The 15,829-nt window shown below is 37.2% G+C and overlaps 2 protein-coding genes across 3 annotated transcripts in view; both read left to right on the forward strand.

Moving 5' to 3' along the window:
* WDR49 (WD repeat domain 49) overlaps nt 1–11,671 on the forward strand; it is a 125,091-nt gene extending 113,420 nt beyond the window's left edge. For both annotated transcript variants that reach the window (XM_040621645.1, XM_040621644.1), the window contains one exon: nt 11,479–11,671. In XM_040621645.1, coding sequence (XP_040477579.1) covers nt 11,479–11,609 — 131 coding nt within the window. In that variant the 3' untranslated portion in view covers nt 11,610–11,671. The remainder of the gene's footprint in view (nt 1–11,478) is intronic.
* The window catches only part of SERPINI2 (serpin family I member 2), a 52,568-nt gene that overhangs the window by 2,887 nt on the left and 33,852 nt on the right, over nt 1–15,829 (forward strand). The window lies entirely within an intron of this gene.

Below are 15,829 nucleotides of genomic sequence, written 5' to 3' on the forward strand. Positions count from 1 at the left end.
TACAGGAAACATTACTTTGCCTCTCCAGTCCAATCCACAGTCTCCATCACCCTAGTATCTTATGGGGAATACTGGCCATAGTCATGGAATTTCTCTAGATTCCACTATATCACACCAACGCACAGTCATCAAAACTCTGCTGATTTTGCTTTCCCTTAGAAAAGTCTCTTTGTCTATGGCAATCCTGTTTCTTAGCAATGCCCAGACACCAAGAAAAGCTAATACTTTTCCAAGAAACTGACAATAGTAGGAAAGAAAGACAGAATGGTAAATGAAGAACAAGTATAGGTATGTTTCAGAGTTTATGTTCTTGTTAAGTTCATTTTCTTGTTCTGATTTTAGATGTAATATATGGGTATTACAGAAAGTTGGCTATTAGGAAGTAAAGAGAACTCTAAAGAACACAGGAATATCAGATCTTAAGAACAGCCACTACACCCTCAGACCTGAGAGAGACCAGGGAAGATGCCCATCGCAGCGAGGGCGGATACCCAGACCTCACGGGAGAGGGCTTATCCCTGTCTCACTGGATGGGGAGGTGGCAGAGCTGCCACAGGTGGAACGTGCCAAAATTCTGCTCTCGGGTGACATGGGAAGCTGTCCACAGGGAGGTGCTGCCTCTCCGAACTCACTACAATGCCACCAAAAGAGTACAGGGGAGGCTGTTCACAGGGAGGAGTCACGCTGGCAGACCTCTGCTTACCTCTTGGGGTAAGCAGGAAAGCCATTGACCAGGTGGTGCCAGACAGATGACAAGGGAGGCTGCTAGTTCTGGGCTCTGGAGTAGCCATGCTTGCATCGTGGGTGTCTGGAGCTGGAAAAGCTTCCGTGCGGACTTGGTGCTGGGGGAATCATGCTGTAGGAGTGTAGTGCTGGAGAACTGGCACTGCATGAGCATGGTGAGGGGAGCACCCACTTGCAAGAGAAACCCACCTCTCCAGTGTCCCTCTAGAGTCCTCTCGTGAGGACTCTATGGGCATCGTATTAGTTAGCATCCTCATAATGTTGCTATGAACATTAAGTGAAATAGTTTTGGTGAAGCCCTTAGCATACGCCCTGAGACCTAATAAGAATTTGATACATTTTCTTTATTGATAATATTTTATTGTTATTTTTCCATTATTATTCCACTAAATACCTGTATGATATAGAAGTTATTATTGTCCTGATTTTCTGTAAAAGGAGTCTGAGGCATAAGCTCTGGCGTAGACATAAAGCGTTTAAATAACTTACCAGGTCTCACATAGCTAGTAAGAGGTGGGCTCTACATGAGAAGTGTCCATGTTATTCAGTTGTCCTGTTAATATTTCTAGGTGTCATCTCCCTTGTTCAAATAGTGTTCAAATCATATTCTCTAGGCAGCCTATTCTTTTTTTTAAATTCAATTGGCCAACATATAGCACATCATTAGTTTCAGATGTAGAGTTCAGTTATTCATCAATTGCGTATAACACCTAGTGCTCATCACATCATGTGCCCTCCTTAATGCCCGTCACCCAGTTACCCCAACTTACCCCCCCACTTTCCTTCCAGCAACCCTCAATTTGTTCTCTATAGTTGAGAGTCTCTCATGGTTTGTCTTATGCCAAGTGAAATAAGTCAGTCAGAGAAAGACAATTATCATATGGTTTCATTCATATGTGGAATATAAGAAATAGAGAATCATAGGGGAAAGGAGGGAAAACTGAATGGGAAGGAATCACACAGGCAGCTTATTCTTATGCTTATTTCTGAAATCAGCCATTTTACTATAATATTACCCAATTTTATCACTTTCATTGAAAATTGTCCATTTCCTTTTCAGGTCAGTGGATTTGAAAAAAAATGTTATTGCAAAAGAGCACTTAAAAAAAATCTCGATCACCAACATATCCCCCCTCCACACTTTCATTCCAATAGTCTACCTTAAATCTTTGTGCTGCATTTTACACACACTCCTGCAATCCCCACAGTTACAGTGTGCAGAAGGTTATTTGGCAATCGTACGATGAGGGGCATTCTGCCAGACTTACTTTCAATATTCTAAACTATCACTTTGGAACTCAGGACAATTTTCAAACACTCCATAATCCCCTGGTGACTTTTTAGTCTTACCTACTGGGTTTTTAATGTCCTTTTGTATTCTCTTTCTTTTCCTTTCAAGTTGAAACATCTTTCGTACTGTCTCTTTAGCTTCCAAGTTTTTCCCTGTGGGTTCTCAAACAGCTTGAAACCCCTCTTTGATATGCCTTATTCAAAAACCTGGTGAGGACTTAGAAGTGTCTCTGGGTCAGGTTTCGCCAACAAATTCCCTAGAACCCATTCACACTGTATCTTTAAAATCTTTAAAATTTCCAGTGTAGAGAAAATGCTGCATTAGTGGTACCTCAGGTGTCTTGTTTCATTCTTGTTGTTGTTGTTGTTCTGTCAGAGACAAAATGAATGGGACAATTTAAGAGACGATTTTATTGCAGGCTATTGCATGGGAAGAGTATTTGTTAAAGAGGAACTCTCAAACAAAAGGAAGGAAGCGGGCCTGAGGGTTATAGAGGCAGGTTCATGAATCCATGAGTCTTACTAGACTTCTGGGGAAGGGTACAGAGGGTCTTTTCTCAGAGTATGAGAGCAGAGTCGTCCTGTTTTCTGTCTCCAAAACACAAAAGAGTAGAGGAATTTCTTAACGGTTTCTTCTTTCCAGGAGTACAGGGTTCAGGTAAAGTTCAACATTGTCAGTCCCCCCATTTTTGTTCAAGAGGAAGGAACATTGCTCATCATGGAACAACCCAGAGATGATCATAAACCTCCTGGGGGACAAAGCAGGGTCTCAGAAGTGGTCTCTCAAGGATTCCTGTTGGTGTTGCTTCTGTAAAACCAGTTGAATCATATATTGTGAGTTGGTGACAAAGGTCAGTTGTTCTGGGTCCTAGAGATCCTGAGAGAAAAGGACAGCTGCAGGTGGTGTAGGGTCTAGATAGGGATTTAGGCTGTCAAGTTTTGGTTCTCAGTTTTAGTCAGGCATGAGAAGAACTGGGAAAGTTACTTTGGCGTATTGTAGTCAGATACTGAAGGAAACTGGAAGAATTGCAAATCTGTAAGAATTGACAATTTGTTCATGTTAATAATCTCCAGTCCAGTCTGCAGGTCGGTTCCAAAACTGGTGCTTCCAAAGAAGGGGAGGAAGTCAATTAAATGAGACAGAGTTTGTGTCTCCATTGGTAACCTGCGTTTTACAAAGAGGGGCAAAATAATTTAAAAATGGTGGATATGACAATTCGTGATTTTCATTGCAACACAAAATTCTCTGTATAGTTCTTAAACTATAGGTGAAAATATGCACGTAGACTTTTAGTAAAATCTAACATACTGTATCTTTGCTTTAGAATATAATCTTAAATCTAGTACCAATAAAGAAAGAAAATCACTGATATTTATGGAAAAGTTCTTATTGGAACAAAGAATTAAAATATGAAAAGAAAGCATGTATAGATATATTCATTTTAAGTAAGAAATGAGAGATTGTTACATGTGATACACTCCAGGAAATTTTAGATAACTAAAGAATAAGCATAAAACAGATACCTTCAAAGTGTAATTCCTTCCTATTATTTTTATCTTTATATGATAGCACTAAATCATCTTGAAAGTCACACACACACCAAAATTTGTATCCTACAATACAGACATTATTAATATGTGAAAAACAGTTTTTAAAAGGTTCAACAGATGTTCCACATATGTCATCAGGGAAATGTAAAGTAAAACAACAATGAGATGTCACTGCTCACCTATTAGAATGGCCAAAATCCAGAACACTGACAACACCAAATGCTGGTAAGGATGTGGAACAACAGGAACCCTCATTCATTGCTGGTGGGAGTGCAAAATGGTACAGCTACTTTGGAAGACAGTTGGCAGTTTCTTACAAAAAAAAACATACCGTTACCATATAATCCAACAATCATGCTTCTTGGTATTTCAACAAAGGAGTTGAAAACTTATGTTCACACAAAAGCCTGTGCATGGATGTTTAAAGCAATTTTATTCATAATTGCCCAAACTTGGAAGCAACTAAGATGGCCTTCAATAAGTGAATGTATAAATAAATTGTGGTACAACCAGATAATGGAATATTATTCAGCATGAAAAAAAATGAGCTATTAAGCCATGAAAAGGCATGTGGAGGAATCTTAAATGATTTCACCTATTAACCTGAAAAAGGACATACTGATGATTCCAACTATATGACATTTTGGAAAAGTCAAAACTATGGTAAAAAGATCAGTGGTTGCCAGAGAAGAGGAGAAGAGATAAATAGGAAGAGCACAGAGGATTTTTTGGGGACAGTGAAAATACTCTGTATGACCTTACAGTGAGGGATATATGCCATTACTCTTTTGTCCAAACCTATCAAATGTATACCACTAGTAGTGAACCTGTAGGTAAACTATGTACTTTAGGCAATTATGATAAGTCAATGTAGATTCATCCTTTGGAAAGATAAACCATTCTTGTTAGCGATGTTGATAAAGGGAGAGGCTATGCATGTGTGGGGGCAGGGGATATATGGGAAATCTTTGTACCTTCTTTTCAATTTTGTTTTAAACCTGAAACTGCTCTTAAAAAATTGAGTCTTTATCCCTGTGTAAAGCCCAAACAAATTAAAATCTGAAATTAAAAAAAAAAAATGAGTCTTTAAAAAAAAAAGTTCAACAGGTTCTGAACCACAATTTTTTATGAGTTATATGAAGACTGTTAAAGCATTTTGACCAGTCCTCAACACCTTGCCAACAACTTGTTGCTTTGCTACCTGATTGTTACTCAGTGATGGCTGAAAGTGAATGACAGCTTGGTAATACTGCTCTAGAGTCTAGATTCAGGAATTAGAAACTTGGTGCCACGATATGGGCAGTGGATAATAGCATGGGTACCACCTGGGATCATGTCAGAAAAGTAGCATCACAGCCCCCAACTCAGATCTTTTGAATCAGAATCTGCATTTTAACAAGATTTCTGGGTGATTCTTATGCACATCAAATTTTGAGAACCACTTATCTAGAGGACTTAGAATAGGATAGAGGATGTGAATTAGAAAGTTTTCAGAATACTGTATATTCATTGACGAACAACAGCTGGTCATTGCAGTGCTATATTTAGATGGCCATCAAGTCCTTTCTTGCTAGGGCGCCTTTGTGAGGTTTTTGCCTCTATTGTTTGTTACAGTTGGTTGCTAATCAGGGGACAAGGGAAGCATCAGATGACAAAAGATTAACTTTGCTTTATTAAGTTCACTGAATCATTTTATTTCTGTGAAAATGTTTTAATAGCTTCATGACCACCATGTCTTTCATTTTTATTACTTTTAAAACACCTTTTAGATATCATTATAACAAACCTTGTTGGGCAGCCAGCTATAGAACCAAGTAATGAATGCATAAATGTATTTTCCCAGGTAGGAAATAGTATGTGTAAATGGTTATCAATAACACTAAATGTTGATTTTTAAGGGCTGTGATAAGTGGGTGGATATATGCATATATGACATGGAGAACCACCTTTCTTTCACCATTACAGAGCCCTCAGGTCTCTGGAATGCAAGAATTCCAAAGTTTGAGAACTGAGCCTCCCCCTTCGTCTTCCTGGAGGTATCTTCATTCATTTGTTCATTTATTCAACAAATATATTTTTTGAACACCTCCCATGTACCATATGCAGTTCTGGGTGCTATGGGTATATGAGGTATAATGACAGATGAAGTCTTTCCTTTTATTGAATTTGTCACCCAGGGAAGAGACAGATAATAAATAAGTATGAAAAGATAATTTTGGATGGTGATATTAATAAAAGGTGTGAAGAAACTAAAGCACAATAATGTAATAAGCATGACTAGGGGAGCATCAGTGAAGGTCCCTCTGATTTTTTATTTGAATCCTGAAAGATAAGAAAGCAGTCTCATGAAGTATTAGGGGCAGAATATTCCAAGGAGAGTGTCCAGAAGTGTAAAGCTACTGAGTTGGGAATAGGGTTGACATGTTCTGGGGCCAGAAATAGTTATTGTTGCTGGGGTAGTGTGAGAGAGATGGAGACTGGTACAAGATGAGGTTGGAAGGGGGATAGGGATTAGATCATATGGGGTGGTGTAGCCTGGACAAAGAATTTGGGTTTAAGTGAAGGGAAGACTTTAGAGGCCATATACATTAGCTGTTACTAGCCCTTCTAAGTGAACTACTATCCAAGATTATAAGTTGTTGGTCCAGAAAGCAAAAAGTTTGAGACTTTTTCCCACCTATGTGGGAATTGAGAGGGCTTTAAGATAAACTGTATACTTGAATAAAAAGAAATTTTCTTTACAAGGAATATCCAACAGACTCTAGTCACAAACTGCCAGAACCTTGACGCACCAGTTTGTCTCAATGAGAACACTTTGCCCTCCACGATTGTCTTGAGATAAACGATGTACTTTATGGCAAGTGTATCAGTCAGGGTTCAGGGAAGCAGAGTCAGCAGGACCATATACTGAAATTTATGACAAGGAATTTGCTTATAGGATTGTGGGGGCTGGCTAAGCAAGTCCAAAATGAGTAGAGCCGAGTCAGGAAGGGAAAATCATGGGCAGACTGGGCACAGGCTAAAGCTGTGGTCCACAGGCAGTCAGGAAAGGACAGGATGAAATTCCATGGATACAGGCAAAAACTATCATCCAGTGGTGGAATTTTCTCCCTCTCTTCTGGAAGCCTTAGTCCTGCTTTTAAGGCCTTCCAACTGATTAAGTCTGGCTCACCCAGATTATCCAGAATAATCTCTTTTACTTAAAGTCCATTGATTAGGGACTTTAATTACATCTGCAAAAATCCCTTCAGAGAAACACCTAGATTAATGTTTGATTGAACAACTGGGAACTGTAGCCTTACCAGTTAATACTTCAAGAAAGCAAGTTATCACAGCAAGTTTAAAGACATCCCTTTATAATCTTAAACTAGCTCAATAAACGGTTAATGGTCTCTTAGATGTATCACACAATCATTGCAGACTCACTCACATTATCGTGTGACAACATTATGCCATTAACCTAGCAGATGCTGTTATTCTGAATAGTAAGATGAATTGATTACCATTATCCGTTTAGAAGGTGTTAGGTTAATGACATCATTTTTGTGGCATAAAAGAGTTTGCCGATGAAGCCAAGAAGGTTGCTTAATGGGCCTCATCTCTTGTGAGTATTAGTAGCTGCTGGGAGTTTTAGTGTTCCAGGGGAAAAGTAGAAGCCAGACTGCAAGTAGGAAGTATTTCTGGGTACACATTTCAGGTGCTGTTCCTAAACGAGACCTCAGAAGAAAAGGATGCAACACTACAAAACCCCGATAGTTTGCCGAGATTGATTTTCTCACCCTGAATAAATAGCTACTTTATAAATAATTATATATTTGTAACATATATATATATATATATTTTTTTTTTTTTTTTTGAGAGCTCCCCACATTGTAAGCTTTGGGCCCAGGAAACAGGGATCTACCCCTGTATATGAATTTTTATTATCTTTTTTTTAACTCAAAAAAATTATTCAGGTAAGACTGCCTCTCTTTAGATCTACAATGGCCTATCCATTAGTTATTGGTTTCACTGTCCTGAAACACAGTCACTTATGATGAAAATGCCTCATCTAGCTGAGACCTATCTCAGTAAAACAGACGGGGTTTATTTCAAAAGGAACATGCTCGCTTTCACAGTGGATCTCAGGAGAGCCGTAAGGCATTCAGAATGCCTGGTGATTCTCAAATGCTCATCTGCGATCATACGGGACAGAATCAACTGCTAATGTACAGAAATCCATAGACCTTGTACTGCTGGTATTAGGCAAATGCAAAGTATTTTCATTTGTAGCTTTACTTAAGAGTTAGTTCCAGGTTTATTCATTTTTGTCCTATTGCTGGAAAACAAAATACATACTAATTAAATATTAGAACTTATAAGAAATTATCCAGTGAGAAGTCTCCCTCCCTTCCACGATATGGGCTTGTCCAGTTCTCAGTATCATCTATTTCTGGCACCCCCTTCCCCGAGTTCCTGTGTATCCTCTGAGGGTTTCTGTATGCATTGATGATTTTAGATGTTGACCTCTGCTTTCTTTGGGTTTGGATTTGCCTGATATGCTTTTGCAATCCTTCTCTTTCAAATTTTTGGAATCGCTTCATTTTAGATGTGTGTTGGGTTTTGCTTTTGATCCAACTAAAAAAAATCTTTTTTTTTAATCATGAAATTGGGCACATTTAAATTTATCAATATATTAGATATTTTGGTTTTGTATTTCTTATACTCTTTTATGCCATGTATTGTTTATATATTTTTTTAAAATTTTCACTGGATCTATAATTTTTTTGTTGTTTCTATTTCAGGAGGGTGTTATATATTGTTCTAATGGTACCTTTATACTCATAAGTTTATATAATTCTTCTAGGCCTTCAGTTTTCTAGACAGTAACTATTATATTCATGCTGACTGATGATAAAGTGAGCATGTTTCTTCATTCCTCTCCTCCTCTTCTACTACCTTATTTTTTCAATCTTTGAGCTTATTTTATTTTGTTAAATTTACTTCTACGGCTATTACTTGACTTGTTGGTTTAAGTCTTTTGCCTCTTAGTTGTCACTGATTTATCATCAATGAAGCTTCTTCTCCCTTACCCCTCCAGTTTTTGTTAATTGTATCATTTCTACATTAACAGGCATGTGGCTTCTACCTTCTGTTTTCTTATCCTAAACTTTGTATTATTTTAATCTCACTTCTACATTTAAAAATATTCAGGGCTCACCACTAAATCTTTTTCTAAATTTTTGTCAGTCATTTATCAGTTTATTTTGTCGTAATTTTCTCAAAAAGTTCTCTTAGAAACAATAGTCCCTAAATTCCCCCCATGTTGAAACTATTTGTAACTTTTAGTTTTGCGGCACAGCTTGGGCGTGTATCATATCCACACCTCACACGTTCTTCCCTTGATCTCCTTGTTGCTCCACAGTCTTCTGGTATCGATCGTTACCATGAAGATAGCTAATATAAGATATCCATTTCTCTCCTTTTGAGCGACTTGATCATTTTGTCTGGCTGTCAAATGATTCTCTTTGAAGTCCAATAATTTACCTAAGATAAGCTTTGTTTGACTATGCTGATTCTGTTCCTACTGATGCCACGGTATGTCCTTTCTGTTTGTGTCAGAATGTCTCTAATGTGAGGAAAACCGTATATGATGCCTTCAAACATTTGTTCCGCTCTGGTGTTCTTTCCTAAGGACTCCTCTGATTGCTGTGTTTGTTGGATCTATTTCTTTCTTAGTATCACTTTCCTCTCTCATGTCTTCTCTTACTTTTCATCTTGTTATATTTGATTCTCTCATCTGTGAACTCTGCTCCCCATTATGTTACCCCATAGCCTAGTCTCACTTGAGAGATTTTTCCTGAGTTCTGCCAGCTCGCTTTCCTCACTTCCTGTTACGCCATTTCCTGACTCCTTTCACTTCTGCTCTGTGAGCTTTCTTTACAGAGGTAAGTGCTCTTTCAAGTTTTAAAATTTAATTCGTGACAAAGTGCTCAGTACCAATATATATCTGGCCAATGGCAACGTTTTTCTGGTGGTTGTCTGTGTATTGATTAATTCTGCTCTTTTTAAAATTTGTTTTGTTTGTTTCTAATTTTTATAGTCCTCTGTGCCCCTGCTATGCCAGTTTTTAAATTTTTATTTCTTCTCTTATTTAGTCGTAATGTGTTGGGTTTTTTAGACTTGAAATTTGTAGTAGGTCCCTAGGTGAGAGCTTGTTCTGTGGGATCAGAATGGCCTTCAGTTTTTACAACTACAGGGGCAGACTGTTTTTAGCAAAAAAATGGCTCATATGCACGATTCTGTGTGTAGCCCTGCTTCATCTGTTCCTCTGAACACAGCGAGGTGTTGTGGAGGGCTTCTGCTTCCAGCCTGGTTCACCTCTGCTTACATCCATACATATGAATGAGAGATAAAGCATTTGTACTGAGAGCCCCTCACCTTTAGTGAGTGTCTTTTTGCTAGAACTTTCTGAGACGCTGTTGCTGCTGGCCTTCTTACACTTTCCATACTCATCACTTTATCTTGCGTACCTTCTGCCCAGTGTCAGCTCTTGCACTGCCCTTCTTCATGTTTTGCAGGCCGCAGGTGACCTATATCTTTGGGCTTTACTCACACGGGGTCTGTTTGCCAAATTATATTTCTCTCATTTTCCTGGTTGTTCTTGTATAATACCTGAGAGAAAAAGGGGAAAGATACTGACTTATACAATCATGTTTGTATGGGAAACGGAGAGGGTTTGTTTTTTTTTGTTTTTGTTTTTCAGTCCAAATATATAAAGATGGCATGATACTGTGAAGTTGTTCAACGTTTATGTAGTGTATGTCATATTCCTTGGTCTTGGCATTTAAAGTGTTCCTTTGTCTTGCTCCAATTCATTCTCTCTATATTTAAACTTTGGTCATATTAGTACTGAATTATTCAGAATTATCCAAATAGTAGCTCTTGTTTCTCCACACTTTTATTTACTTGTTCCCTCTAGTTGACATTTCCTTTCCCCCTTGCCAACTCGTCCTCACATCCGTGGTCCTTATTATCAATTAAAATCCTACCTGGACTTAAATATCTACCTCAAATACTGTCTGATTCTTAAAGCTTTTCCTCTGATCTCTGCATATTCTTAGAATCTCGATATGTTTCACCACAATTTCTGTTGCTCATATTTTCTTAGAACAGTACCTTATTGTACTTGATATTTTGGTTATTTGGGCATTATTCCTACTTCCTACCAGTTGGAAGAAAGCCTGCGACTTAGTCATATTTGTGCCCTATTTATGCCTGAGCATAGAACATTGTGCATAATATACATTCAGTAAACATTTGTTGAAATGATAAAATTAAGCAAAAGGCCAAAATTATTTTCTTGAATGCATGGCACAATTTCCTCCTACTTCTCACTGATGCATAATATAGCCACTCATGGGGATAATTGGGCTCTTTTTTTTCTGAAGCCACAGATCCCTGCAGATCAAAGTATCTTACAAGGACGTGATTGCAGATGCACTTGTTTAGTCATGCAGACAGTCAAACTGTGTTTTGATTATTTTAATTGTCTTATTTCAATACAGAATAATTTGTTCTTGGCTTTTTATGAGTCTTTGATAGCTGTTAAGTAGATTAAAAAAGCAAAAATGGAAAACACAAGCTTCTTTAGTCTTCTACTGTGAAATGGTGGATCTCTATCATGGTATAAACACATTGATAGAACAAACTCTGTTAAAATTTAACTTTTTATTTTAAATTGAAGAAAAAGAAATAGCAGGAGCATCAGAGAAAATTCCCCCACATACGCTCTTGGTTTTAGAAACACAAATTTTTGGATGAATTGAAACGAGAATTTTCTCCCCACTATTTCATTTAATTGGGTCTCTTACCAAGTATAATTTCCATGTCATTTTCTTCATCATTTTGTAGCTTTGAAAGCTGTGTTTGATGAGAAAAACCTGTTCCCCAAAGAAATTCTGGATCGGGAACGAAGAGCCAAGCAATTATGTCAAGAAACAAGTAGTGAAGTGAAGATAAAAAGAAATAAGAAGCAATTATGATTGAAAGAGAAATAAATATTTCATTGTCACATGAGGCATGAGTACAGAATGCAGATAAGGAATCAAGAATTCTGTGTCTTTCTTTTACTTTATATTTAAAATTCAGGAAGTTTTGTTTTCAGACAATGTCTTAGTGCTGTCTTTATCCATCACCTTTCACTTTCTGTGTATTCTTAATAAAAGATAGATTGGACTAAAGAGGGGGCAATAACAACTGGCATCGTTTATTCCCAAGTGGTTTTATGTAAAAATGTACATTTTCAGAACAATGTATTCTAACCAGTGCACTTCTGGTTGCTTTGATAGACAAATATTTTTGGTTAATTTTTATTGTAAAAGCTACCTTGAAGTTAAATATGAAAAACACTAACAGTGACTATCTACAAACTAACTGAGAAAGCCATTTCCATGTATTTACACACTTTCTAGTTTCTTTTATTTAATTTTTAAAAAAGATTTAATTTATTTCCTTAGAGCATGAGGGTGATGGCGGAGAGGCGGAGGGAGAGGGAGAAGCAGGTTCCTCCCTGAGCAGGAAGCCCAGGGCGGGGCTCGATCCCATGACGCTGAGATCATGACCTGAGCCCAAGGCAGATGCTCAACCAACGGAGCCACCCAGACACCCTGCTAGTTTCTTTTACATGATTCTGATAATGCAGTTAGACCTTGTCAGTTACAGCCGTTCCTCTTCATTCTCACAGTCTTACGTCCATTCTTCCATGTACTTACTGAGAAATTACTGCATATATTCTACTCCTATATTTTGTTTTACCATTTTCTCAAGTGGCATAGCACAACAAAAGAGTTATTGGCCTTGGAAATTAAAAAATCAAAGAGCCTGGGGCTATATATAGACTCTATGTAGAAGCTCAGGTAGGAAATGTTTGGTTCTGAAACACAATGCCTCACTTTTTTGACCCATTTTTCTTCATAAATATCATCATCTACCAGGTAACCAATATTCTTATGCTGATTTATCTATTGTGTTCTGTAGGAGTAATTAATAAATTCATTCATATAACTTTAATTATTTACTACACATTTGCATTTTAAAGAGTTCTTGCAAAAATATTGGTATTTTAAGAAGAATTTTGCAATAACACACACAAGTAAATGAAATAACAATATATAGGATCCTTCTCTGTTCAGTAACTGCGAAACTTCATTGTGTTTAAGCCTCCCAAGAATCATATATCTATTATAGGGTTAAAACCTGAGATTTGGATCCATTAGAAGAATGCCCAAGTGTCTATGGCAGAGTTGAGATTGGAGCCTGGGTCTGTTTTACTCCAAAGACCATGGTTCTGCACTTCAACTTTCTCTTAACTTCTTTTTATTAGTATAAAGTCAATGGAATGAACTCCAGCAATAGAATTTCTAGCATCAGTGAAGCAAATGTTTTAGTTGGTGGAGAGGATGAAAGAGGAAAGGCTTTCAGAAGACACTGCCTATTCCAGCTACATTTAGGTGCCTCCTGGTCAGTCATCATGACTTCTACGTATACTGCTTTTCTCTCCCTTTGAATGGCAATCACATATGGGAAAGATACAAAAGAAATATGTATTTGCACGCATCAATCAACAAATGTTGGAGAATGTTATCAGCCTGATAAAGGCTCTGGAAACCATGTTGCAGAGGAACAGGTAAAGAAACGGGGAAGTCTGGCATAAGAAAGAGAGTTCATGGGAGATACAACCTATTCTCAAATATTTCAAAGCTGGCATGAAGAAAAAGAGTAGAAGTTGAACCAACGGACACAATTTTAAGGAGACAGATTCTAGAATTTCTTCCTAATACCTACTAAAACAGAAAGAGATGTCTTATCTTCCCTCTCCTTCCCATCTTGGTGCAGAGGAATTGGTGGTAGGCCTGCTGCATGTCTATGAAAAGAAGGAGGAGGAACTGAAAGATCCAGCAGAGATATGCTCACTGGATCCAAGAGACTGGGACTGGGAGGTGGGAGGGGAATTTAGGTGGTAGAAAGGCAGACAAGGTAAGTGGAAGAGATGGCCAGCATAGTAGGGAGGTTGGTTACATTGAGCAAATCAATATTGAGTAAGTAAATGAATAAATCAGTGAATATATTGAGGATGAGAGGCAAGTATCTCACTTTTATAGAAGGTATTTATAAAATTTCAAAGGAGGAAAACTAGAAAGAACCCGGAGATCTTAGATTGGGTTTAGAGATACCAATGTGAATTCGTAGTTGTGAATAGAGAGACAGAGAGAGAGACACAGACAGAGACAGAGAAAGGGAGGGAGGGAGGGAGGAAGGAAGAAAAAGGAAAAAAAATAAGAAAAAGGAGGGAGGGAGGAAGGAAGGAATGGTTAAGAGTGATTAAAAAATTATTTTTGCAGCTTGCTCTCAAATGATTCAGAAAATACTAATTATAATGTATGTGTGTATGCACACACATATACCACATATATATATCTAATACATGTATATAATGTATATGAGATTTTATATTTTTTCTATCTGTATGAGAGGAAGAGGGAGAGAAAGATTAGATATTGGATTGAGCACATATATGTGGTGGAATGTTAACAATTGGGGAAACACAGAAGAAGAGAGGGAGACGGTAGTTCTTTATATTATACCAGCAATTTTTCTGTAAATTTGAAAGTATTTCAAAGTAAATTATTTTTTAAAAATGAAAAAGGTTGCCTTGGGACAAAGGATTTCTTGAGACGCTCTAGCAGAAGCTGAGTAACTCTCACAGGGGTATTGCAGAAAATTCTTGCACTGGTTGGGAGGTTTGATTAGATAATCCATCATTTCGAACTTAGAGCATATGATTTATGAATCATAGATGGATGACAGTACAGTGGAGTGAAATTTGAGCCACAGTTTCAGAAATTTAAAGGAATATTAAAATGTTAAAGAGATGTAATATGGGTACCAAATACTTTGCATAGGGTCTACCCCCCATCCATATAACCACCCATCCATCTGTTCATTCATCCATTCATCCATCCATCTGCCCAGCCAACTATTTAAGACATGTGTAAGGGACTGTTATAGACACCAGGTATACACATATCAATTGAATACACTTCTCCTGCCATCAGCTTTCTGGAGTGAAGGCACATAAAATGCAGTGGTTTAGTAAGCAAAGTTGAATGAACTCACTAGTTTTTCTGGTATGAATTGGAAATTCTTTTACTAGATATATTTTACTTTTTTTATCCTTAGAAATGACTTCGTTTGAAATGATCAGTCTGAAATTGTCTCGTTCATATAATAGGCTTCTCTTTGTAGCCTACCACGCGTGCAAGGCCCTGTGCTGTGTGTAACCCTAATCCCATCTTTAATTAACGTCAGGGCCTCTTCCGGGAAAGGAATTAAGAGGAGCTGTCTCACAAGTAAATTTAATGAGAATAGGACTTTTAAAGGTATGAAAGTCTCTTTTAATGTTACTGTTTCTAATAGTTTGGAACAAAAATGCACACAAAAGGAAAAAATAAAAGGACATTTAGCTATTATGTCTTACTCTTCTAGCTTCTAGCTTCTAATTGTGCTAGGCAGGTAGCAGGGTCTTGCCTATCAAATGTTAATAGAACTTCATAAGCTATTTCTTAAATTAACACTTAGGTTCAATTATTTAAGATCCATTTTTCTACAGTGAGAAGGACTTGCCACATTAAAATAAAATGTGCCAGAATTTTCACTAGACTACTTTGTTTGTAGTGTGTAGATTTACACTGAATATAAATTTAACCTGTTATCTTTTCAGAACATTTTCCTCTTATCACAAAAATATATGGAGCAAACTGACAGGGAAAAAATGCTGAAATTAATCCATGCTCAAACAGAGGAATTAGCTTTTAAGTCCTTTGTTAATGAGAATGTTTACTTGTATGCTTTTAAAGTTTGGAATTATATACATTTTTACTTAAAAAAAAACCTACAAAATGCTAAGAAAGATGATGATATTGAACCCGTAACCTCTTGCTATTATTTTTATACATATTCCCAGATTTGTTTTTTACAGTGGGAAAGTGATGGTGCTCAAATTTATACCAAGACACTTTGGCTCTCACTAATGAATATATATGTATATATATGAAAATATATCCCTAATGCTTTAGGGATAAAATAGAGTTGTAGGAGGAACAGATTTGTGAAAGTATTTAAAAAGTCTGCGGTAATATTTTATGGACAATTGTGGTATCCTTATTGTCTATTAAAAGAGCTTAAACCAGGGAGGAGAAATTCA

The sequence above is a fragment of the Ursus maritimus genome, unplaced genomic scaffold, assembly GCF_017311325.1.
Source record: "Ursus maritimus isolate PB19 unplaced genomic scaffold, ASM1731132v1 scaffold_4, whole genome shotgun sequence".
In the NCBI taxonomy this organism is placed as follows: Eukaryota; Metazoa; Chordata; class Mammalia; order Carnivora; family Ursidae; genus Ursus; species Ursus maritimus.